We start from the raw sequence: 25,049 nt of genomic DNA, 5'->3' as shown, positions 1-25,049 counted from the left end.
ACAGGGTGATGCCACTTTATTTGCAGGGTTTCGTGGACATGAAAAACCTGGAATTATCAGGTTATTTTAAAATTGTGTTGTCTGGGCCTGAAATAAAATTGAAATTAATAAAACAATAAAACATTTTTTACATTTCTGAAATGTTTATACTTTAGCAGCTTAAAATTCCTTATTGTGGTTACAATCCCTGCAAAAATACATAAATAAATAAATAAAAATGGAAATTGATTGGTTAAAACAACATAATACTATGATATACATCAACATCAACATCTGATACATTCACTGTTTTTTGGGGGACGGATGTATGTGTATGTGTGTGTAATATGTTTTTTTGTAGTTGTGTGTGTAGGGAGTTCTGGGCTCCCCCTGGGCTCTTCTACATATCTACAGTCTGTTGAGGTTATTAGTGGTTAGTGTTATGTCTCAAAGACTCCAGTGTTTAACACGGGAGGTAATGGCGGCCATGTTGTGTACAGGGCGGAGGGATGAAGTCAAAGCCTCCATTGATAAGCTTAGAGGGCGACTAACTCAGTCAATCACTTCCCTCCTCTTGAGTTCCTGCTGCTCCATGTGGGATAGACGACAGGAACAATAACAAACATTAGGAAGAGGGATGTGCCTTTTACGAGGTGTCAGCAGATGTTTCAGATCATTCTAAGAATGCATAAATAATGCACCCGGCTGTGCTTCATGGTTTAAGTAGTTTTGTAGTTTAGAGGCTTAGTTTGGTTTTGGATAGTACACTACTGTTTAAAAGTTTGGGGTCAGTATATGATTTTTAAAGAAACTTACTGTTAAGGTCCTTGCACACTGAGTCCAAAATTTCCGCATGCGTTTTTTCGTATTCGTGATTCGGTGGCTCTGAATTGTCAAAACACCATTCAAAATGCTTGCTACGGATGCGGAAAACGCAGAAAATCGAACCTGATCTGAATTTTTTTATGACGGACGAAAGTTTCGGAGGCAGTGTGCAAGCGTGATTGACATATCGTGAGGTTGTATTTATTTTTTAACTTGCGAAAATTTCGGTTGCGAATTTCGGACTCAGTGTGCAAGGGCCTTTATTCAGCAAGGATGCATTAAATTAATCAAAGTGACAGTAAAGACATTTATAATGTTACAAAATATTTCTATTTAAAATAAATGCTGTTCTTTTGAACCTTCTGTTCTTCAAAGTAAGCTTAAAAAGTATCACGGTTTCCACAAACATATTAAGCAGCACATCTGTTTTCAACATTGATAATAATATAAAATGTTTCTCGAGCATCAAATCATCATATTAGAATGATTTTTGAAGGATCATGTGACACTGAAGACTGGAGTAATGATGCTGAAAATTCAGCTTTACAATATATTTAAATAGAAAACAGTTTTCACAATATTACTGTTTTTACTGTGTTTTTGATCAGCCTTGGTGAGCATAAGAGACTCTTGGACAATAGTGTATATTAAATAAAGAGAATGAACAATGTTTTAAGAAGGCTTATTTTCCCCACATGTGGACTTTTACAAGTTTACATCCATAGTGTCTTTATACGTCTAAAGGTGCTCTTGTAATGTTATCAGTTCCTAGATGCATCATAGAGGGTGCAGTGAGAATAAAGCCAACATACACTGTTGTCTATAACATTGTTAAGAGAATCAGGGAGTAATAAACAATTTCTTAAATGTGCCTAAAGATGGTTTTGTTGTGTATTAATGTAAGAACTCAGTGTTACTGCCAATGCGCTGTTGGTTAGCATTAGCATTGCATGTATAAAAGTGTATTTGAACTCCAAGCTGAACAAGGGAATTGTGCTTAAATGCTTCTCATACACACTGACCGCTGGTTAAACACTATTCAATCATTCTTTAATGCTCCACAGTTAATTTAAAATAAAATCATTCACACTGGCCAAGAATAAGGTCCTTTGCTTTCATTCGGCTAATTTTCTGTTAGCTGAGCTGAGGTCTTTATAGTTGTCCAAACACATGTGCAAACCCAAATGTGAGATGTCTGCAAGTTCGGCCTTAATTGTACTGACAAAGGCCATCATATTCTGGAACATCCTTTAATTTTCCCTTACAAACATTTACCATGGTAACTGTAGTTTACTATGTAATAGCCTACCATGCGACTGCAGTTGTTAGTGGTTAGGCTTAGTAAGAATTCAAAAGTAAAAAAAAAGCACAGAAAAATTCTGAAGGCCCCAATAATAATGCTTTTACAGTAGTAATATAACTGCAGGAACTGTTTTTAGTGTTTGGAAAGATTGATCCTTTATGGCTTTAGTACATTAGCAGCATCATTTCTCTTCTAACACACTGGGGAAAAAAACAAGCCTGTGGTGACATTGCTGTAAAATGATATTACGTTGCTTCTTGCACGTTTTGCAATACTTTCAAAGTGAAATGTTCAGTGAGTGGCGCTGAAGTTTTATCCGAAACAGATGAATGCGAATGGTAACATTTTATAAAGTTGGTTGTTGTATGTTTTGCGGCAGTTCAGAAATGAGATGTCCGGTGAGTGGCGCTAAAAGGTTAATGCTCTGTCGCATTTGAAAATAACGTCCCACCTACACTAAACTCAACACTATAACCTAACCGATAGTGTCAACAAAAGCAAACGTGAAATAAAAACACGTTTGTGTTTTGAGTTGATATCATAGTATATTGCAAGGAGAAAAAAAAATGTTGTTGGTGTTTTAATGCCAGTAGTGTTTGAGCTCAAAACTGCAGTGAATTGTATAGGTTTGTTTTTTATTTGGGGAGATTTGGACAAATGTATATGTATAGGCATGTTTTCCCACTTCCTATGCGGAAAAAAATGGTTTTGTTGAAAACATACAGTGATAAAAAATTTTTTTTGCCAATGGTTATGCACAGTGAAATATGGTTATTAAGCAAGCACTATGTTCATAAGCGGTGGGTGTATATTCTTGGATGTATATCAGGAGGCCTGTATTGTTTGTATTTCTAGGTTCTTGTTTGAAGTTTCAGGTTTATTTTGTCCTCTTTGGTCTCTGCGGAACAGCCACCCACAGAGCTTATGTATAGCTAACTCAGACTTAAACTGTGGACTATAGTGGCAATTTTGTGATGTTATGTAAATGGAAGTTTGCCTCTGTCTCAAAGCTTGGATACTGGTTATAGTGGATTATCTATCCCACACGGATATGCAGGTACAGAATGGAGTATTGTGAGCAGAATGTTAAGAGGTGACCTCTGTTGCTTAGATTACTCCTCTCATACTCCTTAGAGGAGGTGGTTGTGTCTCATCGTGAAGTACTCTGGCAGGGATCCAGTAGTGTACTTTGCTCAGGTCTTCATCTTATCGTACAGCACTGCAGAGTCCTGACTTCTGCATAATGCACCAGGTGATTCATCCTGAATTTTGTGTTCTTTTCTTAACCTATTTTTGTTTTAGGAAGAAGGTGAGAGAAATTGAATATAATGAATGGGTAACAAAAAAGGGTATAAAAAAACAGCAATAGGAATGAGTCAGCATGCTTTCGATTAGTCAGCCAGCAACTGGCTAGTCAATAGCTGAGTTTATCCGGATTTTTAATATTTTTAATAGACATACTTTAAATGGCGTGAATTTAGAGACACACTGTAACCTTTTTGAGACGGTTTTAGCGTGCTAACAACATGTTAATAGTAGCATTTGGACTGACAGGACTGTTTTTTATTACGTTATATTTTAATGTTGTATATTATATTATTATTATTTTTATTTTATAATTACTGACCGACTACAAATGTTTTGTAATGATCGGTCTACACTAGTGTTCAAAAGTTTGTGGTCTGCAATAAAAAAAATAAAAAAGAGAAAGTAAGTGACAGTAAAGACATTGATAATATTACAAAAAAGATATATTTCAAATAAAAGCTGTTGTTTTGAACTGTCCATTTATCAAAGAATCCTTAAAAAAGGGCACTATCACGGTTTCCACAAATATTAAGCAGCACAACTGTTTTCAATATTGATAATAATAAGAAATGTTTCTCGCAAATCGTCATAGAATGATTTCTGAAGGATCATGTGACACTGAAGACTGGACTAATGATGCTGAAAATTCATCTTTACCATCACAAAAAAACATATCTAGTGAGCAGAGCAATAACCCACTTTTATATGCTATAAAATGAAAGCATTTTGTGAAAGGCACAATAGAAGCACAGGGTGGCAAAATGCGTCATTCTTCATACATGTCTTAGTTCTTGATCTGAAAGCCTGGACATACATGCAGGCTCCCCAGCGTCATTGTGTGGGCTGCTAATCTGGTTGAGATGAGGATAAGGACAATAATACACCTGACAAAACAGCATAGTCAAGCCATCTGCTTTGGGTTTACCTCTGATCTAAGCTGACTCTGTCAGTCTAAGCTGTCCAAGACCAAACCAAGACCGCAGGATTTAACATGCATCGACTGAGAGGCTCTTGATGCTGTGCACAGGAACTGCATTCGTTTCATTGCTGCATTTTCTTGAAAACCTGAAAACCTTTGATTTTGTGGATATGGGGATATTTTTGGAGCTATAGGTGTCCATCTGGAATTTGTTGTATTTGTATCCATAGATCTGTTAACCATTAAATCCTGCTATTTGCACTGACTTGTTTAGTTTAGTATTTTTTTTTTTTTTTTTTTTTTATATATATATTTTAAATAATATTTTGCAGGCATCTTTTTAACAAGAATTATCTTATTTAATTAAATTTTTATTTTACATTGAATTTATTTAGCTTTATTTTATTTTATATTTATGAAGGCGTCTTATTTTAGTTTTAAGTTTGAATGTAATATTTAATTTTTTTAATTATGTATTTTAGGTATTTTTTAAAGGAATCTTTTTATTTCGAGGCAATAATTATTTATATATATATAATATATATTTAATAATATTTTAGAGACACCTTTTTTACAATTACTATTGTTTTATTTTATCATATTGTTTATATACAAACAATATTTTATAGTCATCTGTTTAACAAGTAGCTACTATCTTATGTTTATAGTTTTTATTTTATTTATAATTTTAATTTAATTTAATTTAAATATAAAAAAATATATAAAAAAAAATGTAAGGGCACCTTTTGAACAAGTACTAGGTCAGTATTGCCAAAATACTGCGATACTGATTGAGACATTTTACATCTACAACCACTGTAGAACACTATCCTAAATAAATAGGTCTTGACAATATTGGATGCCTTTTTTCGCTTTCCTTTATTCACAGGTCTGTAGTAAAATATCATTGATATTTAGTTTAGATTATAGATATGTGCAGCTGAACTTTTTGTCATAAGCTTCGCCTGCTCTATTTCCCTTACCAGTCCTTGGACCTCAGAATGATTCAAAACATGAACCCGTCTGACACTGGAGGATCTCCTATACGTGCTCTGGCAAACGGAGGGTCATTCAATCTAGATTTGGGAATGCGTAGGCAGCCCGGCCCGGCCCGAAAGTCCAAAATGGGTGTCTACACCTAGGCATTACAAGCATGCCAATGGCACCAATGGCTGGAGTAACTCATGGCCTCAGCACTTTGGAGTGTTCAGGGACTCTCAGCTCTGCCTACTGTACTTGTGTCAGTATGGGAAGAAGGAGCTTGATTGTTGAAGCTGGATAAAGGCCTGTTTCATGAGCAAGGTCGAGTTGTAGTCAGAAGACCGACACCTACACTTCAGAGACACACTGGCCTTGTGCTCAAAGGGACAATGGAGGGTTTTGAGCCTGTGGTGAAGAGAGAAGTTGCCCTTGGCTCCTGATCTGAGGCCATCAAGCAAGAAAGCAAGAGAAACTAAATTTAGTGTTTCATAGTCGAGTCCATTAAGAAGGGGGTTTTCGGAACCAACCAGAGAGAGAGAAAGAGAGAAACAAATCATATCTTTTCATTTCAATATGAAATCAAACCTTTTTCATTAAATAACTACATTTATTTAACTTCCATAACTTTTTGATAACAACTATTTCATTCGTTTCTGTTATTTTTCCTTACGAAGCATCCGACACACAGCCGAATGCTTAAATGCAACATAATTGCAGAGCTTCCAAAGCTAATAAGCATTGGATGTGAAGTTTTGTGTAACAGGATGTGTGATCTGGACGTGTGTGCCAGTGTTGTGATGGATGCTTTGGTTCTAGTAATGAAGTGCGACTCTTTTGATGTGTTTGCTGTGGTCATGTTTGTGTGTGTACTCGTCTGAATGTGGGTTTATTGTTCATTTCTCTGTGTTGGTGCCAGACTCTGGGCTTTTGACCACCTCTCTGATGTCTTTTGATGTTTTCATAGACTTTGAGTCTGTACTGCCGCACAAACAAGCTTTGAGCTAGTATATGACTGAAACCAGCCGATGAGCTATTAGAATAAAAATAGTAAATCGTTTCCCTTCTATTCAGCAGTGGCAGCATGGACAACATCTAAGCTGTTTTGGAACAGATTGGAGACAACTGAGACTGAGACTTTATATGTAAAAACTAACGTAAGCTGCAGTGAGTGACTAAATTACATGCAATAATCTTTTAAATAAACAATAATAAAAGGATAATGCAATAATACTTGAAACAGTAAGTAAGTAAGTAAATTAGTAGTAAGTTTAATGTGATGTAAAATAGGAAATTATATCACAGAGAGACATGTTTTATTTTTTAAATATTAGATATCTAATCATTATGAAAAGGCAAGGTTAGTTCAGCTCAAAATGGACTAAACCCCAAAAATATTTATCTATTTTTTAAGATATATATTTATTTTTACCCCAAAAAAAAAAAAAAAAAATGTTTTTAAATATTACACTCACAAAAGATGTTACACTCTTTACTATCTAGACAGCTTTCTGAACAAAACAAAGCCTCACTCATCTGTAATTCTCTTTGTAGACGTGCTCACCTCACAACATAGCTTTCCTCATTGAAACACAGAGGAGACTCACTATTCCAGTTGACGTATAAAAATAGGCTACCATGAAAAATATTGAGTTGATTTTTCACTCTGATTTGTGTCTTCTTTGCAGAGGATACATGTAATGTTGCCTTAAAATTTGACTAAAATTAGCTTTTGTTTGCTAAAATTGGCATGAAAAGGAAGTTGCGATGGTCGTTTCTTTCCTATTGTGACGTATATCCGAGTGAAATGGCTTCACGAACAAGAAATAATGTAGGACGGGACTTGATTTTGTCCATGTGGAATTGATGGGATGCTTGTGGTTTGCTATTGGTCGATCACATGTGAGTGACAGGTTGTCCCGCCCTCACCCCAGTAAATACATCATCAGAGAAGAGAAGAGATGACACTGCAAGAGTCAGGGGAAGTTATTTTGATTGAAGATTATGAGGGAACATGAATAAAAAAGATGTGTACAGATAAATAATTTATATTACATACCGCAATATTCCATGAAAAAAACTAAAACTGTTTGATTTCATGGTGACTTTAAAATGTTGTCTATGTAGCTCAGGTTTTTTGACATGGAACACAGTGTAAATTATATATTATATACTGACTCCTTGTTACCTACCACACACACTGTTATTGAATGTTTTAGTCATAATGTTAAGTTGTGTGGCACAAATGTTGTGAATAAGGTCGCTCAGTATAAATAAATGAATCTCTCTTTGGTCTAAAGGCAAACACTCACACAAAACCCCAAAAGGAAGGGTGTGCACGGGAAGCCAGCTTTAAACTGAGTTAGTTGTAGAAGTCTTTCTATGAAAGGGAGGACTCTGTTTGTTTAAACTCTTCCCTCTGGAGTTTTCACTGTACAATTTACACACACACCGTCGCTGGGACGGGCACGTTCCTCCGTTTGATCCCATGTGCTGAAGTTAGCCTGGTTGGCACAAAACATGGAAATTACTCACAGAGGCTCAGAATAATGAATGTGTCTGACTTTGAAGCACTGTTTCATATAGTCATTGTGATGGACAGATGTGGAATATGTAATTATGTCGCTGGCAGGAATGAGATCAGGTCGCGTTTATATGTCCAGATATGAAGTGTTGGTTTTCTTTGGTGACCCAGATTTGCTGGGGTTTTCTCTGCACCTGGTTACAGTAGACACACACACACACACAGACACACACACACACACACACACACACACACACACACACACACACACACACACACACACACACACACACACACACACACACACACACACACACACACACACACACACACACACACACACACACACACACACACACACACACACACACTTAAACAGAACCACACACTTACTTTGGGTACTGCCACTCTCCCAGGGGAAGTCCTTTGGCACACTCTCATACACACACATGTTCTCTCTCTCTTTCTCTCACTCGCTGTAGTAGACATTCAACAAAGCATGTTCTGAGCTTCTTTTTCTATTTGAGGCTCTTTCAAGGTCCACTGCCTACTGCTACTTTTGTATCGTTTTATTTCCCCCCCTGAAGTTCACTTATAATGTTAGTGAAGGTTTCGTGCACCAAAACAGTTGTCATTTTGTTGTAATTTTTTCATCATCTTTTTTTTCGTTGAATTAAATGGGTGTAGAAAAGTAAAAAAGGTCAATTGTGTAAAAGTTAATTGCGAGATACACTTAAAATCATAATTATTGGATCTAAAGTCACATCGTAAGATATACAGTAACAATTTGGATCACAATAAAATCACATTGTGAGATAAAATCTCAATATAAAATTTGTGTGAGTTAAAGTCATATTGTGAGATATAGTCGCATTGTTTCTCATAATTGCTTCTTTACATCTTGCAAATTTGCAATTGTGAAATTTAAAGTCATATTGCGAGATGTAGTAATGTTATGAGATTTAAAGTCACATTAAAGCAACACTAAGGACAATTTTTTACCTTAAAATAAGCGGTTCATGAACTCGTAACAGGATGAAAGGCACTTCTGGATTCGCTTTGCAGCCCTATATCTGCTATAACCACACTATGCAAGTTTGCCAAACTGGGTCGCGTTTCTGTAGTTCGAATGAGACATAAGAAAACTACAAATTTGACTTGCTTTACATCAAGCGTTACAATAGTCATTATTTAGTTTTTCTTCGTTTCTGATGTCGAAGTACATCATACTTTCATGAAATCATGCAACATACTCTACCTTGTCTGTGGACATCGTTCATTCCAAAGCCGGTGTTGGATAAACAGCGAGTGTGAGTGCGACGGTAGGCAGCGGGCTGCAAAATTATTTACTACAGCGGTAATTGACAATTCCGCTTCCAACCTGTAGGGGGACCGAAGAGGAAAAGTTCCTTAGTGTTGCTTTAAAGTGACTTTAATTAAAAATTTAAAGTGATATTGCAAGATTGTGAGGTAAAGTTGCTATTATGAGAAACAAAGTAGCAAGATTTATATAGTAATATTGCAAGATATAGTCACGTTGTGATATATAAATTTACGAGAAACGAAATCTTAACTGCAAGATTTAAAGTCATATGGCAAGATATAAAGTCACATTGTTTCTTTCCGACTTTATCACATATTGTAATTGCAAAATTTAAAGACAAATTGCAAGATTTAAAGTCATATTTGTGAGATATAAGATAAATAATAAAATAAATTTGCTTATATTATAAGATATACGAACTGTGAAATTTAACGTGATATTGCAAGAATGTGAGGAAATCGCTATTACGAGAAATAATATTTAAAGTCACATTGTGAGAAATAGTCGCATTTACGAGAAACAAAATTGCAATTGCAAGATTTGAAGTAATTTTCCAATATATAGTCATATTGTGAGATATAAAGTCACATTGCGATATATAAAGTTGCATTTACAAGAAACAAAATCGCAATTGCAAGTTTTAAAAGTTTTATTGCGAATTTGCAATATTGTGATAAATAAAGTTTTATTGTGACATTGCGATATATAAAGTCCTATTGCGCAATATAAAGTCACATTGCTTCCCGTAATTTCGACTTTATACCTCACATAGTTGCAATTGCGAAATTTAAAGTCAAATAGCAAGATATAAAGTTACATTATGAGATATAAAGTCACAATGAGAATTGTGAAATTTGTGAGTTAAAGTTGCTATTGCGAAAAACAAAGCCACAATTGCGATATTTAAAGTCATATTGTGAGATATAAAGTCGCAATTGCAAGATGTATAGTATTATTGCAAGATATAGTCACCTTATGATATATAAAGTCACATTTATGAGAAAAAAATTGCAATGGCAAGATTTGCATGAGATAGGGCTGCATGATTTGAGGAAAAAATCTAATTGCTATTTTTTTTCTGATAAAAATAGCAATTTGAATTTAAAAAAAAATTAGAGACATCGCTGGATAATGAGCTTCTCACTTGTAAGAACCCAATGACACACTTCACTCTGACAGTTTTTGCGATTTGATAATTGCACTAAGGAATTATTACAATTTCGGTTTTATTTTGAATAATTGTGCAGCCCTATTGTAAGATATAAAGTAAAAAATTGGAGCTATAAATTCACAGTTTTAAGAATCAATGTCCTACTTGTGAAATATGAAGTTGCAGTTACCTTATTTTTATTTTTATATTTTTTTTACTTTGAAGTGGAAATGAGTTTCTATAACAGGGTGCATACTACATCTCTCAAATATTTTTTATTGTGACACCAGAATGTGCAACCACACTTTTCCAAGACATATGCCAATCTCCTGTTTCTTTACAGAATACACACCATATTCAACCAAACCGACACAGTTCCTTATACGTGTCAAGTCAGTGAGACTAAACTAGTGTGTAGTAGCAGTCCGCAGTGCTGTCACTGTCCAAAAGTGAGTAAGAGTACAGTATGTCCTGATTGTGTCTGTGCTGTCTTTGGGGTTCAAGCCAGTCCTGGCTCCTCATATGGAGAGAGTGAGGAGAACAGGGGCTAAATCTGGGTGTGGGCAGAGGAGACTGCCAAAAGTCTTCATCCCTGCTGCTGGCTGCCCTACATATACTGCTCAAATAATCTGTGGACACCCACAGTTACTCATGTGCTCCTTCTCTTTAGTCTCAGATCTTAGTAGTATATGTGTGTATGTGTGTGCGTGGGTGGATTTCAGGCACGTCCGCCAAATGTAACAAGAGACAGGTGAGGAATACGTGACGCATTTGGGAATGTGTGTGTCAGTGTGTGATTAATTTTAATATGGACCCGTATGTTGCATCAAGCGTCTCTGGTGACACATAGAACATCTGACAATCTGTCATTGCACAGCCCACATCATTTTGTCTGGTCTTCGGGGTCAGGCTTAGGGTCACATCAAGGGCATTGGATTCCCTCTTTGTCTTGGTTGAACTTACAATTTCAGACTAAAGTTGCAATTTGGGGTGGTGCAAAAAAGATCAAGGCTGGTAACCAAAAGTTTGGGTTTGAACCCTGCAATAGAGCTTAGTTTGTCAGAATACATTCCATATTTAATGGAATAGTTGTTGTTTTTAAAGACACCTTTTTTTATTTATTTTTGTGTAATGTTGTGTAATGATGACAGAACTGGGCCATTCCTTTAATTGGAGGCTGTAAGGAATGGAAGAACAATTTGTTCAGTATGACTTATTGAAAATTTCAGACCGTTTCAAAATGCCACACGACATAAAGTCACAGCCAATGCAGCATGATAAAAAACTGACAACGGTTGCGATTAATCTGGTTGCGCTTGGCTAGGGTAACATTTTTCAGTTTCATCAACATACTGAGCGTCATTCATGAAAAATGAGCATGATGAATTTCTGTGTAAATTATAAAATCGTTCTAGCGTAAATTGATGCTTTCATGTTTTAGCAAAAATGTATGTTAACAAGAATAAAAATATAAAAAAAATCAGAGTGGAAAAAATTACACAAATGTGTTAAAATTACACAGAAATCGTTAAATGGATTTAGGGGGAGGGACATTCTTATTCTAGAGCATTGGACAAAAATATTATTTATTATTTCTTTAAAATACATTTATTCAGCTAGGATGCATTAAATGGATCGACAGTGATATAGTAAAGACAATTATAATCGCAAAAAATTGTCTAAATAAATGATTTAACTTTTTTTTAAATCTAACAATCCTGTATCACAGATTCCACGAAAATATTAAGCGGTGTTTTCAACAGTGATAATAAGCAAAATTTCTTGAGGAACATATTAGAATGATTTCTGAAGGATCATGTGACGCTGAAGACTGGAGTAAAGATGCTGGAAATTCAGCTTTACCATCACAATTACATTTTAAACTATATTCAAATAGAAAACAGCTATTTTAAAGCTTTTTTTTTGGGTCAAATAAATGCTGCCTTGGTGAGCATAAGAGACTTCTTTAAAGAAAAAAGAAAAGAAAAAAATCTTACCAACCAGTCCAGGTTCAGTCATCAGTATTATTGTTTCGATTTCATGCAACAGAAGGACTGAATTTTAGATGCATCACTGCATTTCACTGCATCAAGTACACTAGCACATATAACCTCCAAGGGAACTCATATGTAGTAAAATCTACAGAACCCACAAAATATGATTTCATGGGTTCTTTGGCAATTTTTTCTTGCTCTGGTCATGTGGCAGCCAGTAGTCTCTCTCAATGTTGGGCTGCTGCTCATTCAACATCACAAAACAACCTTTTGATTCGCTTCCCACCAGAAATAACCCTGATCTGCACTGTATATATAGAGTGTGTATATGTGTAAGTGTGTTGTCAGTCCAAGTGCACATATGTCTCCTGAAACCTGATACTGTGCTCACTAATGCATGTCCGGACTTGATTCACACTATCCATTAGTAACCTGTGTATGTGTGTGTGTGCAGGCCTGGAGTGAGTCACGCTCACTATTAGGTTCCAGAAATGTGTTTGTGTTCATGTGTGTAGTGGAGGTGCTTTTGTGATTGTACGCGATTGAATCCATGTGTGTCCTGTCAATCAGAGCTCCAGCCAACAGAATAATTCAAGGAAAAAAGCTTTCTCTCTCTCTATGAACCTTTCTTTTTCTTTTTCTCTTTCGCTTTACTCCATCTCTCACACCGTTTACTCAAATGGAATCAATAAAGCTGCCCGTAATGCTGTAATCAGGGGATTTACTGCGTTCTTGGATCAGTGTAACTACTCTCACCCTTTGGCTACCAGTCGCCTTTTACCTTGATTTAAGACAGGCACTCCAGTGTTTTGGATGGGGAAGAGCTGATCTTAGATCAGCTTGAAAGCTGTTTATAAAAGCCGACTGAGACGCCAAAGCCAGAGAGTTTATTTCTCTGTACCCAAACAGGGAACCTTTGATTATTTGTGCTGGTCGCTAAGGCATTACTATTGCTTATATACTTGAAGTCAGGGATTTGAACAAACCTCAAACCCTAGGTAATAATATTCAGTGTGTAACCCATCATGCTTGGTACCTCAAATGCAATTACCTTTACCTTCCTAAGCAACCAGACTTGCTTATTTGATAAATATTGGTGAAACTGAAAGATCACATTACACTAAATTAGTGATCGAGCTATCTAAGCAAATTTATGAACCAGAATATTAATTAATAATATAGCTGTTACGTTCTAGTTCTGTTTTGGTCTCGTTTTTATTCTTTGCCATGTTCCGGTTTGCCTGAGTTCTGTTTGCTAGTTAGTTTCAATGGCCACTGATTATATTACGCACCTGTTTTTAGTTCTGTTAATCAATTTGTGTATTTAATCCCTTAGTTTGTTCATTGCTCAGTCTCATTTATGTTTGTGTGGTAGTGTTCTATGACTTGATAACTGTATTATCCTGCGTGTTTCCAAGTAAAGACTGTTGAATTTCCTGCGTGCAATCTTTACAGCCACATGTGACAATAGCAGCCAAAATTATTATTATTATTATTATTATCATTATTAATATTATTATATTGCTGTTGGTATTCATTTAATAATATTAATAATGTAACAATAATATGATTAAACTGCACTTTGATTATTTTGGTGTTAAATAATAATAATAATAATGACGCCCAAACAACACCCTAGAAAGCACTGATACATCTATCAACTGCATAGCAACGCCCTAGCAACCATCCAAAACATCTATCAACTGCATAGCAACACCCTAGCAACCATCCAAAACATCTATCAACTGCATAGCAACGCCCTAGCACCCATCCAAACCTTTTTAACAGGCAAGCACCACTTACATTTTCTTGACAGAATGTGACAGTTTATTTTATTAATTCTCTGTGCAAAATCAGTTTATTGAGTGAATGTTCAGACTCAGAGCACGCTTTGTATGGTTCCAGGTGGATTATGCCATGTGAGAGTTTTTCATGTTTGGAAATCTGTCACCCTGCCGAAACTCACTCAGCAAGTAATTTTTGAGACTGTTTGACTCATTTGAAATACTTCACAGTTCTCCTCGAAAATTGTTTTTCTTTGAAGCTGACATCTTGTTCTTAGAATAAGTCAATGTTTGTACAAACTGAACTCTGTGTAATTGGTTGTTTATGACATCATGCAACATGAGCCCAATCAGCAAGCATTAGCAATGGGTCACTTGACCACTGTCATTATTTGGGTCATGGGATGTGTGCAGATGTATGAAAGGAGCAAGATAGATAAAAAATAGAAGCAAGAAGCCTTAACAACATTAGATTAATTATAAAGGCTTTGAAGGTGGAGAATATAGCCCCTTTAATACTGCAGATAAGCCCCTGTGTGTAGCTCTATAGCAGGGATCAGATCACTGTTTTAAAGGGGTGGTTGATTATGATTTCATTTTTCTAACTTTTTGTGATGTAGTACTCGAGTCCGAGACCGGTCTCGAGACCGATTTCTGCTTTCTCGGACTCGTCTCGGACTTGTTCCTTCAAAGACTCGGTCTTGACTCGGTCTCGACCCTTCAAAGACTCGGTCTTGACTCGGACTCGGCATGGGCGGTCTCGTCCCCATCACTAGTCCACTAGAATACATACCACTAGGAAATTTTTATTTGCTCTGCATGTCCTAACTATGATTAAAAAAGTCAGGGTGGGCTTCACATGTTGATGACAGAGCAGCACTGTTGAAGCAGTTTAGAAAAATAGGCAGAAGATGATGCATGTGGTAGGGATTTTTTTAATGATAGTAAAAGCATACTCCATATTAATACGTTAAGACTGCTCCTCTAAACAATTCCCAATCTAGCTTAGTCTGTAGGCCTAACTGTTGATTATTAACTGGGGTGATATTAAATCATGAATATGAAAACTGACATGTTTTTATGGTCTTGGTCTCGACTCCTAAAGACTCGGTCTCGACTCGGACTTGCTTCCTCAAAGACTCGGTCTTGACTCGGACTCGGCATGGGCGGTCTCGTCCCCATCACTAGTCCACTAGAATACATACCACTAGAAAATTTTTATTTGCTCTGCATGTCCTAACTATGATTAAAAAAGTCAGGGTGGGCTTCACATGTTGATGACAGAGCAGCACTGTTGAAGCAGTTTAGAAAAATAGGCAGAAGATGATGCATGTGGTAGGGATTTTTTTAATGATAGTAAAAGCATACTCCATATTAATACGTTAAGACTGCTCCTCTAAACAATTCCCAATCTAGCTTAGTCTGTAGGCCTAACTGTTGATTATTAACTGGGGTGATATTAAATCATGAATATGAAAACTGACATGTTTTTATGGTCTTGGTCTCGACTCCTAAAGACTCGGTCTCGACTCGGACTTGCTTCCTCAAAGACTCGGTCTTGACTCGGACTCGACTGAATTTGAAAACCAACGGACTCGGTCTCGACTCGGACTCGACCCTTCAAAGACTCGGTCTTGACTCGGACTCGGCATAGGCGGTCTCGCCCCCATCACTACTAACTTTAGTTAGCGTGTAATGTTGCTGTTTGAGCATAAACAACATCTGCAAAGTTACAATGCTTAAAGTTCAAAGCAAAGGGAGATATTTTCTTTTAAAGAAATTGCTTTTTAAGGACTAAAACAAACGGCTGGTAGGGACTACACGACATTCCTCCTGGGTTAGTGACATCACCAACCCTAGAATTTACATAAACCCCGCCCCTGGGAACGCGATTTATAGATTAGCATGACAGAATATGCTAATCAATGACTAGAAGATAACTACACATCAGCTACATAAATTCATAAACTAACCATTCATAAATGTCCTGTTGCATTCTACATGTTGTCACTTCTTCTTGAGTCTCTCCATCATTGTCTGACTCCGGTTTGAACATAAAAGGCTAAAAGTTTTTGAGATTTTCAGTGCATGTCTGTGTAAGGTAAAAGGACACAAGCTGTTGAAGCTCCACCCCCTGTACTGGGAGCAGCAGCTCATTTGCATTTAAAGGGACAGGCACAAAAACTGTGCGTTTTTGCTCACCCTCAAAAAGTGACAACTTTAACATGCTATATAAAAATATCTGTGGGGTATTTTGAGCTAAAACTTCACATACACACTCTGGGGACATCAAAGACATATTTTACATCTTGTGAAAAGGGCATTATACCACCCCTTTAAGTGTCATGAAATGACTTCAATAAGCCCAACGATGGAGCTGCATGACAGAGCTCACTCTCTTGCAATATCCTCAAACTCTTTGGCTGTGTTTTACCAGGAGGGCTCCCTGGTGCAGCTCCTTGAAAGGGCTAATCAAGAGGTTTATGTGGTTCACACACTTATCTCTGACTTTGCTGGAGTTACAATCACTCTCATATCGGATAGGAGACCTCATGGAGCTGAATTTGATAGAGTGCCCCATGGTGCAGCTCTGTGATGTGACGTTTTAAGTATATCAATTCATAAGTGATTTTTGACTCTCACTCTCTCTTTCTAGAAATGTTTCAAGTCATATTTTACCCCCAAATAAAAACCAATTATACAACTAATAATGATAATCATTAATATTTATTTACTTATTTTTACCACCAATGTTCTGGGGGGGTTGCAACACCCTGGCAACCACCCAAAACATTGTAGCTGTGAATTTGCTGCAGTTACAATCGCTCTCATCTCGGATAGGAGAAATGTTTCAAGTCATATTTCACCCCAAAAACAAAACAAAAAAATTCTTACTATTATTGCTGTTATAAATCACCATAGATTTAGCATTTATTTATTTGCAAAAACTTATAGAAAAAGTCAGTTTTAAGACTATTTAGATGCTTGTGTGATATTATTCATAACAAGTAGTCTCTTCCCAATTAATTGTCAGTACCATGCTATGAGTTGAAATATATTTTTTTTGTTTTGTTTTCTGGGGTGAAATAAAGCCTTTTGTGTGTGTGTGACATTCACTCTTAGAGTAATTTGGAATAATGCTGTGTGTTGTTCCTATAATATCAGAAGAGGTATAATGGGAATGAACATGTTCCACACATGCTCAGTCAGCAGAACTCATAAGAACTGAAAAGTTGATGGTGTGTTGTTGTATGGTATAGATAGATGTGTGTGTGTGTGTGTGTGTGTGTGTGTGTGTGTGTGTGTGTGTGTGTGTGTGTGTGTGTGTGTGTGTGTGTGTGTGTGTGTGTGTGTGTGTGTTTGTGTCTCCATTCTTCACATCCATTCTCTTCCACACACACCATCACCCAATCACTGGCTCGTTCTCCTCTCTTCCCGCCCCCTGTTGCTATGGAGACTCAGGAAGTCTTCCAGGTGCCTCAGTGGTTGGGAAATACAGCAACTTCTCCTCGTTCTGTCTGTTCTCACTCACATCTTTATTTTTCCTCTTCTCTCCCAGCCTCTTCATCCTCTTCTCCTGCTCACTGTCATTTAATTTATCCTGCTTATCATATTTCCCTTTCCATTTCTCATTGTCTTTCCTTGTACAATCCTCTTCTCTCTTTATCTCTGTATCTTGATTTTCTCTCCCCTCCTTTTTTGTGGGATGTCTTGTTTTCATCCTCCACAACCTCCAGAGTTCTAAATAGAAGTTATTTTATTTATTTATTTATTTCTCTCTGGTTAAACGCTGATCAACACTTAGGCCACTGTTTGTGTATATGGTGTAAATATGCATCATCTTGAATTTGCTCTCAAACAAGGTCAAAAAGCATATCTGGAATATCTAAGTGTCACATGTCTAAGAAACATCTGATAAACACTGTAAATATTCTACACTGCCAATGAAAAGTTTGGAATCATTCATATATATATATATATTTTTTTTTAATAAGTCTCTTATGCTGTCTAAGGATGCATTTATTTAAACAAAAATACAGTAAAAACAATTTACAATTTACAATTTAAAACAACTGTTTTTTTTTTCTATTTGAATACATTTAAAAATACCATTTATTCCTGTGTTGCAAAACTACATTTTCAGCATTATTACTCCAGTCATCATTGTCACATGATCCTGAAGAAATCATTCTATATGTTACTATATTGTCCAAACCGTGATATATATTTATATTTGATGAATAGAAGGTTCAACAGGATTTATTTGATAAATACATATTTAGTAATTTTATGTTACTAGCTTTTGATAAATTTAATACATTACCCCATACTTTTGAATGGTTGTGTTTCCACAGAAATATTAAGCAGAACTTATTTAAAAAAAAAACAAACAAAAAAAACATAATTATTCCAAACTTTTAACTGGTTGTGTAAATTATAAACAAGATCTGCTGACTGTTTAAAAATAACATAGCCATACATTCTGCTGCTCTATGGTTGATAGTGACTCAGATAATCTGCAAAAAGCACACATTATGCGTTTTTATCAGTATTATAAGTTCAGGGTCTGGGAAAACGAAAGATGTTTTACATCTGTGAGACGTGATCCGTTTTTAGCCTCCAATTCTTCATGCCATCTGACCCAGATCCTCACAACCCTCTTGGTGTGCACCAGTGACCCCCACATATATAAACACAGAGGTTAGCTGCATGTGTGTTTGATGCCCTCAATTACAGATTCAGACTCAGATTTCAATTACTCACTGCCATGGATTCTGGGGGAGATATTTCAACAGGACCAGCAGTGAGAAACAGTGAGAGAGACTGCACATCTGGTGTGTCCTGGCTCCACAGCCTGACCTTGTTGTACCTGGAGAACATACATTCTGACAGGCCTTGTGGGAAAGACATTAAAAGCCTATTAGAAAGATAGCAAACAGAAATAGAGCCTCCAAACTCTATTCTGTGTAGCTTTCCCCCCCTTTTTTGTCAGATTTTAAATTTTTTTACGACCTAAAGATTCTAAATGTAAAGAATCTTAATTTTCTAATTGTAAAGATTCAAACAATGTTTCCTGCAGCATTTCTATTTTTATTTTTGTCTTTTTTTTTGCAGCATTTTGTTTATTGGTGAGTTGACTAATTTCACTGAAATTTAGCTTGGCTTGCAAATGGACATTTTTAAGATTTAAGGTTTCAAAAGTATAGCCTACTCACAACACAGTATATTACTTGGGTCATTTTAAATCAGAAATCTTAACCTTCGGTTCAGTGAGTGAGCAAGTAATTCAAGCCTATTCAGTGAGTAAGTGAGTAACTAATTACATCTGTTATACAGACCAGTAACTCCTGTGTTCAGTTCAGTCTGATTTACCAATTGGTCGATTGTCTCATTAAAATGAACTGTGCCAACTGATTAATTCATTTGTGAATTGCATGTTGCACTGTACACTACCATTAAAAAGTTTGGGGTCAGTGGAATGGAATGGAATTTAATGGAATAAATATTTTTATTCAGCAAGGACATTTTAAATTGATCAAAATTGGCAGGAAATACTTTTGCTATATTCATCAAAGAATCCTGAAAAAAAAAAAAAAAATCTCTCACAATATCCACGAAAATATTAAGCAGCACAACTGTTATCACCATTGACATAAATCCGAGTCTGAGCCGGACCGAATGCAATGATTGGACGAACATTTTTTGGTCCTGAGACTTCCACAGAAGATATATGTACAATGTTTTAATATTTAGACCACGTCTATTATTGATCGCTATCAGGATGTGAAGAGAGTTTCAACCAGAATAACAAAAAGTGTTTATGAAACAAATTGCCTTCCCTCCCATTAACTTTGGAACAGTTGTGCATGTGCATTTTTACAAGAGATTTTAAAAGTTCTAAATCTTAAGACTATAAAGAAACTTTTTAAAGAGGTATTACATCTAAATAGTCAAAATTAACACTGCTCCAAAGGTTCTATTGGCAGGAAAAAAGTGGGCTCAGGAAAAGTCTGGAATTAAACTTGCATCCCCAATGAATTTATTAGTATTTGTTTTGCATGTTGAATGACAGTATTATTTCTTGTTTTCATTTAGAGTTTCTTTAACCTCGTAATCTTTGCGTAATATTTTTGTTCTTTGGAATGGTCAGCAATTTGGTTCCCACAACAGCTACTTCTAAACTTTACTCAATCTCTCAGTTCTTGTAAATGTTTCTAATGAGCTCAGCCCACCGGGAGTTTCCAGGCAGAGCTCTTACAGGGTCACATTTGCATGGGAGTAGCTCATGTTGAATCTTCCAGCTTCTGTTGATGGTTTCCAGTAGTTGTTTTCAATTCTTAGAACTGAGATTTACATTTGTTTGTGGGATCCTTAGAAATAATCTGCAGCTGTTTGTACTTCATATCCCCAAAAGGCAACAAATGTGGAAAGTGATGGAAAATGAAGCGAACAGAATGATTGGGTTTTCAGGAAACATAAGCTCAGAATTTTAATCAGAGATCATGAAATTTTTCATTATGCATAGGAAGGAGAATGTGGAAGTTTTCCCACAAAACACTTTGTTTACTTCTTTACTTCTGTTTACTTGTTTACTGCTTCTTTATCAGCATTGATGGTTCCATGAAGAACGTTTAACATTCATTGAACCTCTCATTCCACTAAAGGTTATAGTGGAAAAAGGTTCTTCAGATTATTCAAATGTTCTTCAAAAATGGTTCTTTTAAGATCTGTTCACTGAAAAGTTCTTTGAGGAACCATAAATGGTTCATCTTTGACATCACTGCAGGAAATAAAACCCTTTTGAAACCTTTATTTTTAAGAGTGTGTTGCATTTCATTTTTGTGAATCATTTTAAACTGTCATTGAATCGTTTCTAAACTCTGATTCAACAGTTAATTTGACATTTTTCATATATTCATTTTTTTGGGGTAAATTAGTAAATGTTATGCATCTAAATAGTGTTCTTTTGTACTATTGCTGGTATTATTATGAGTTGATGGTGTCTATTATCATCTAGTTTGTCATTTACATGTTTTGTTTCTTGCGTCTTCCCACAGATGCAGATTCTTGACAAGTTCCCAATCGAGGGAGGGCAGAAAGATCCCAAAAAACGGATTATCCCTTTTCTTCCAGGTGATTTTGGGAGGAATTTGTCCTCTCCTCTGCACACACACAAATACACAGACCTGCAAATACATGGTGTCAGCAGATCTGTCCACAATAAGTCATGGTTATGCTGGGACAGGGTCGTGCTTCTGTTCTTGACTTACACACACACACACACACATGCTGGAAACAGGCACACGAGTCATTGAGATGAGCAGCACCGTTCCCTGAGAACAAGAGCCATCAATAAGAAGAAAAAGAGGAGAGGGAGACGGAGACACAGAGAGATCGAGACACGTTTTCCTTGCTGACGCGGCTGTTCTATTCCCTGGAAATGTATTGTCATCCAGCAGTCCCTCTGATGCTCTCTGTTTGTTCTCACATCCTTCAGTATGAACACACAAACTCAGATGATCACTGGCTCCATTGTATTATTTACTGGAATGCAATGTAATTGGTTGGATTACTATAATATTAAGTGGATTATAAAACCATTTGCAGCCGTTGTGAGGGAATATTAGGGTGTCAAGTTTCAAACCATTAAATCAATGCACTGTCTCCATTTAATTCCAGTCTGATTATTGGACTCCACTGGGACAGTAAAGAGGGACAGATCAGATTGTTAGCGATACACAGATTACATCCATGCACTAGCAATAATTTTGAATTGATTTTCTTTTGTTAAAAGGCGTATTCATATTTTATACCTTAGGATATATATCAAGCCTTCTATAAACTTCAATAATTAAATATTTGCTAAATTTTCCTCAATATTTTAGGTCCATTGTCCTTGAATTTAATGGTTTATATCTTGAAAAGTTTATACAGCAACTTTTAGATACCCTTCTGCTTTGAATTCATCAGGTCTTTACGTCAGTTTATTTATTTATTTTTTAAGAGGAGGAGTTAGGAGCACATACAGTGATAATAAAATATGAGAATGAACAGATGAAGGTGAATATACAGTTGCTTTATAAATGTTTGTTTCATAAGGAATTCATTCTGCACGTTGCTGAGTATCTCTCAGTTTTTACTTGAGAATAAACAGCTTGAGACAGGAGAACATGACAGCTGGAGTTTGGTGCTTCGTGGTGATCTTATCTCCTCCGAACGTCTGAATCTGATTAAGATGTTCCAGATCTCAAGAAGAACACATGGCGGTTCTCTTCAGTTGCTGCTCATGTTTCTGAACTCTGTCTGATGGGTTATTCTAAAATGCTCTGGGCTTTGCTTACAGTGAGCAGGGCTCAACAATGATGATTTTTTTCCCCAATTTTTTTTTTTGCCCTGTTAACATTTTCACTGGCTTGGTCAAGTTGCATATTCTTATATGTGCATATTTGTGTGTATATCCTTTTATATCATATTTTACGTAAAAAAATCTTATTTATCTTAGGATCTTAAAAATCTCTTATTGTTGAGCCCTCATGAGCCTTATTTTTCATTATGCTTACTTGATCTTGTGAAGTAGACCACATATTTGACTCTACCTTTTATTTTAAAGGCAAAATCCTATTCCGACGAAGTCATGTGAGAGACGTGGCCATGAAAAGACTACGCTTTATTGACGACTATTGCAGAGTAAGTTGCTTTTTTTTCCTTCCTTCCTTCCTCTTTGTCTGTGCTTTTGTGTTTTGTCCTCATTTATTTTCTTATCAAATATGTGTAAGCTGTATTACTTTATGTAGAAAACCATTAAACTGTGAGACGTTCTTTGTAAGACTTTTCCTTTGACAAACACTGTGTGTGTCACATGTTGTCATGGGGAAGTGTTGCTCACACGCATACGTGTGTGTGTGTGTTCAGCACATGATGTTAAGAACATCATTAAGAGTGTGGCTATGGCATTGGCGTTCCTCAGGGTTCAATATTAAGCCCCTTTATGTTCTGTACTGATATTCTTTGGACTACATTCCTGCTGTTCAAAGAAGAATTACCTAAAATAAATAATTTACATATTTATATAAAAAAAAACATTATTAATGGCATACAATGTATTTTAGGGTGGTCAACTTTTGTAATTAGGCTCTTTTAATTTTCTTTTAAAAGCAGTTAGAACAGCTTTCTAATATGCATACACTGACCAACTTGTTTAAGAAATTACATCTAACATTTCATAAAAAATATTGTATTGAAACTATTTAGAACCTTCAAGACCCATTGGCCTTTTGTTTCGACTTCCTCTAGTGGGTTTCAAGCCTTAAATAGTGTTGTCAGATCCCCGCAAACCACAAATTTCACCCTTCGCAACGGTGCTGCATTTTATGCATGTTCACCATGTCAGGTTTTGAGTGTGAATTTGCCTCATTATCAGAGAATATCTGCCATCTTGTTGAAATATGATAATGCTATTAAACCAAACAGACACTTGCACTTATTCGTGTCTGCTGTCATGTTTACTTTGCAATAGCTATAGGTTACTGAATAACACCCTTAAGATTAGTTTGTGGGATTTTAACGACTTGTTTCTTCCTCCTCTCTATTTCTCCCTCTCTTTATCTTTTCCCTTCAAGTGTCTTGTCTCTTTTCCTTTCCTTCCACCTCCTTCCTGATGGAATAGAGCCCACTTTTTTTTAAACAATCCATGCACACACACGCAGTGGATGTAAACAAACTCACACACACACACACACACACACACACACACACACACACACACACACACACACACACACACACACACATACACATACACATACACACACACACACACACACACACACACACACACACACACACACACACACACACACACACACACACACACACACACACACACACACACACACACAAACACAGAGAGCAGCTGTTAAACTGAGCTGAGATAGTGAGATAGCAGCATTATGGGATGTCTTGGAAAGACTGCTGTTGTGACAACAATCTCCATGACATCCACACGAAGGACATTAAAAATACACTTCTAAAAAAAATAGAACATAGAGTTAATCTTAATGTAAATGTGTCCTTCAGATGCCCATTTATAATGCCAATCGATTAAAATATTAATACAATACATTTCTAATTAGCTGCATATGTAAATATTTGATTAGAAATGCCCCTAAATAAAGACAACTCAAATACTTTATGCTTATAAAGACTGAATTATATTAATTGGCAAAACATTTTTTGGTTGTACATATCCTTATGGAGTTAACTTTATGAACAGTTCAGGGGACATGTCTATAGTTTTATTTTATTTTGGTTCAATTTTGAATAAAAAATGTTAATCACACTAAATTAAATGACTAAATTGACAGCCCTAGTTTAACATTTATTTAAATCAACCTTTAATTATGTGACGGTTGCTTATATGACAATTTGATAACTAACTTCCTCCAGATTTCCTCTGTCCTTTCAGTGTAGAACCCATCAACATCCTTCCATGAGAGAGAGAGAGAGAGAGAGAGAGAGATAGAGAGAGAGAGATAGAGAGAGAGAGATGTGTCTTTGAAGGGCTTAAACGTAGGATGTTTACCAGCTATTTCCTCAAAGCTTTAATTAGATCTCCATTTAATTGCATTGTGTTCTTCAAAGATAAATAAATAACAGCGTTTACTCCAGGGATTCTTCAGAGGCATTTTGTCAGTCTCTCTCTCTTTCCTTTTTATTTTCCTCTGTTCTTTCGCTAATTTTCAAATCATGTTTGAGAGCTTTGAAAGCAGTTGGAACTTGGAACACAGAGTGAATTTGTTAGACAAACATTTATGCAGTTTGTTGAAGCAAACTGGCGTCTTTAGAACGTTTTCTTTCTTTCTAGTATTGTTTTAGTAAAACTCCTTGAGGTTTATTACATTTACATTTATTCATTATGCAGACTTGAATACACCTTGTCTGTGGTGATGTTTTATTTTGCT

The 25,049-nt window shown here is 36.1% G+C and overlaps 1 protein-coding gene across 5 annotated transcripts in view; it reads left to right on the top strand.

The window, feature by feature from the left end:
* The window catches only part of sh3pxd2aa (SH3 and PX domains 2Aa), a 110,628-nt gene that overhangs the window by 16,092 nt on the left and 69,487 nt on the right, over positions 1 to 25,049 (top strand). For all 5 annotated transcript variants that reach the window (XM_082163357.1, XM_082163353.1, XM_082163355.1 and 2 more), the window contains exons 3-4: positions 21,147 to 21,222; positions 22,700 to 22,776. In XM_082163357.1, coding sequence (XP_082019483.1) covers positions 21,147 to 21,222; positions 22,700 to 22,776 — 153 coding nt within the window. The remainder of the gene's footprint in view (positions 1 to 21,146; positions 21,223 to 22,699; positions 22,777 to 25,049) is intronic.

Source organism: Leuciscus leuciscus (assembly GCF_965113295.1).
Source record: "Leuciscus leuciscus genome assembly, chromosome: 3".
NCBI lineage: Eukaryota > Metazoa > Chordata > Actinopteri > Cypriniformes > Leuciscidae > Leuciscus > Leuciscus leuciscus.
The sequence above is the reverse complement of the archived record's forward strand: the minus strand, read 5'-3'. Positions and strand labels throughout refer to the sequence as shown.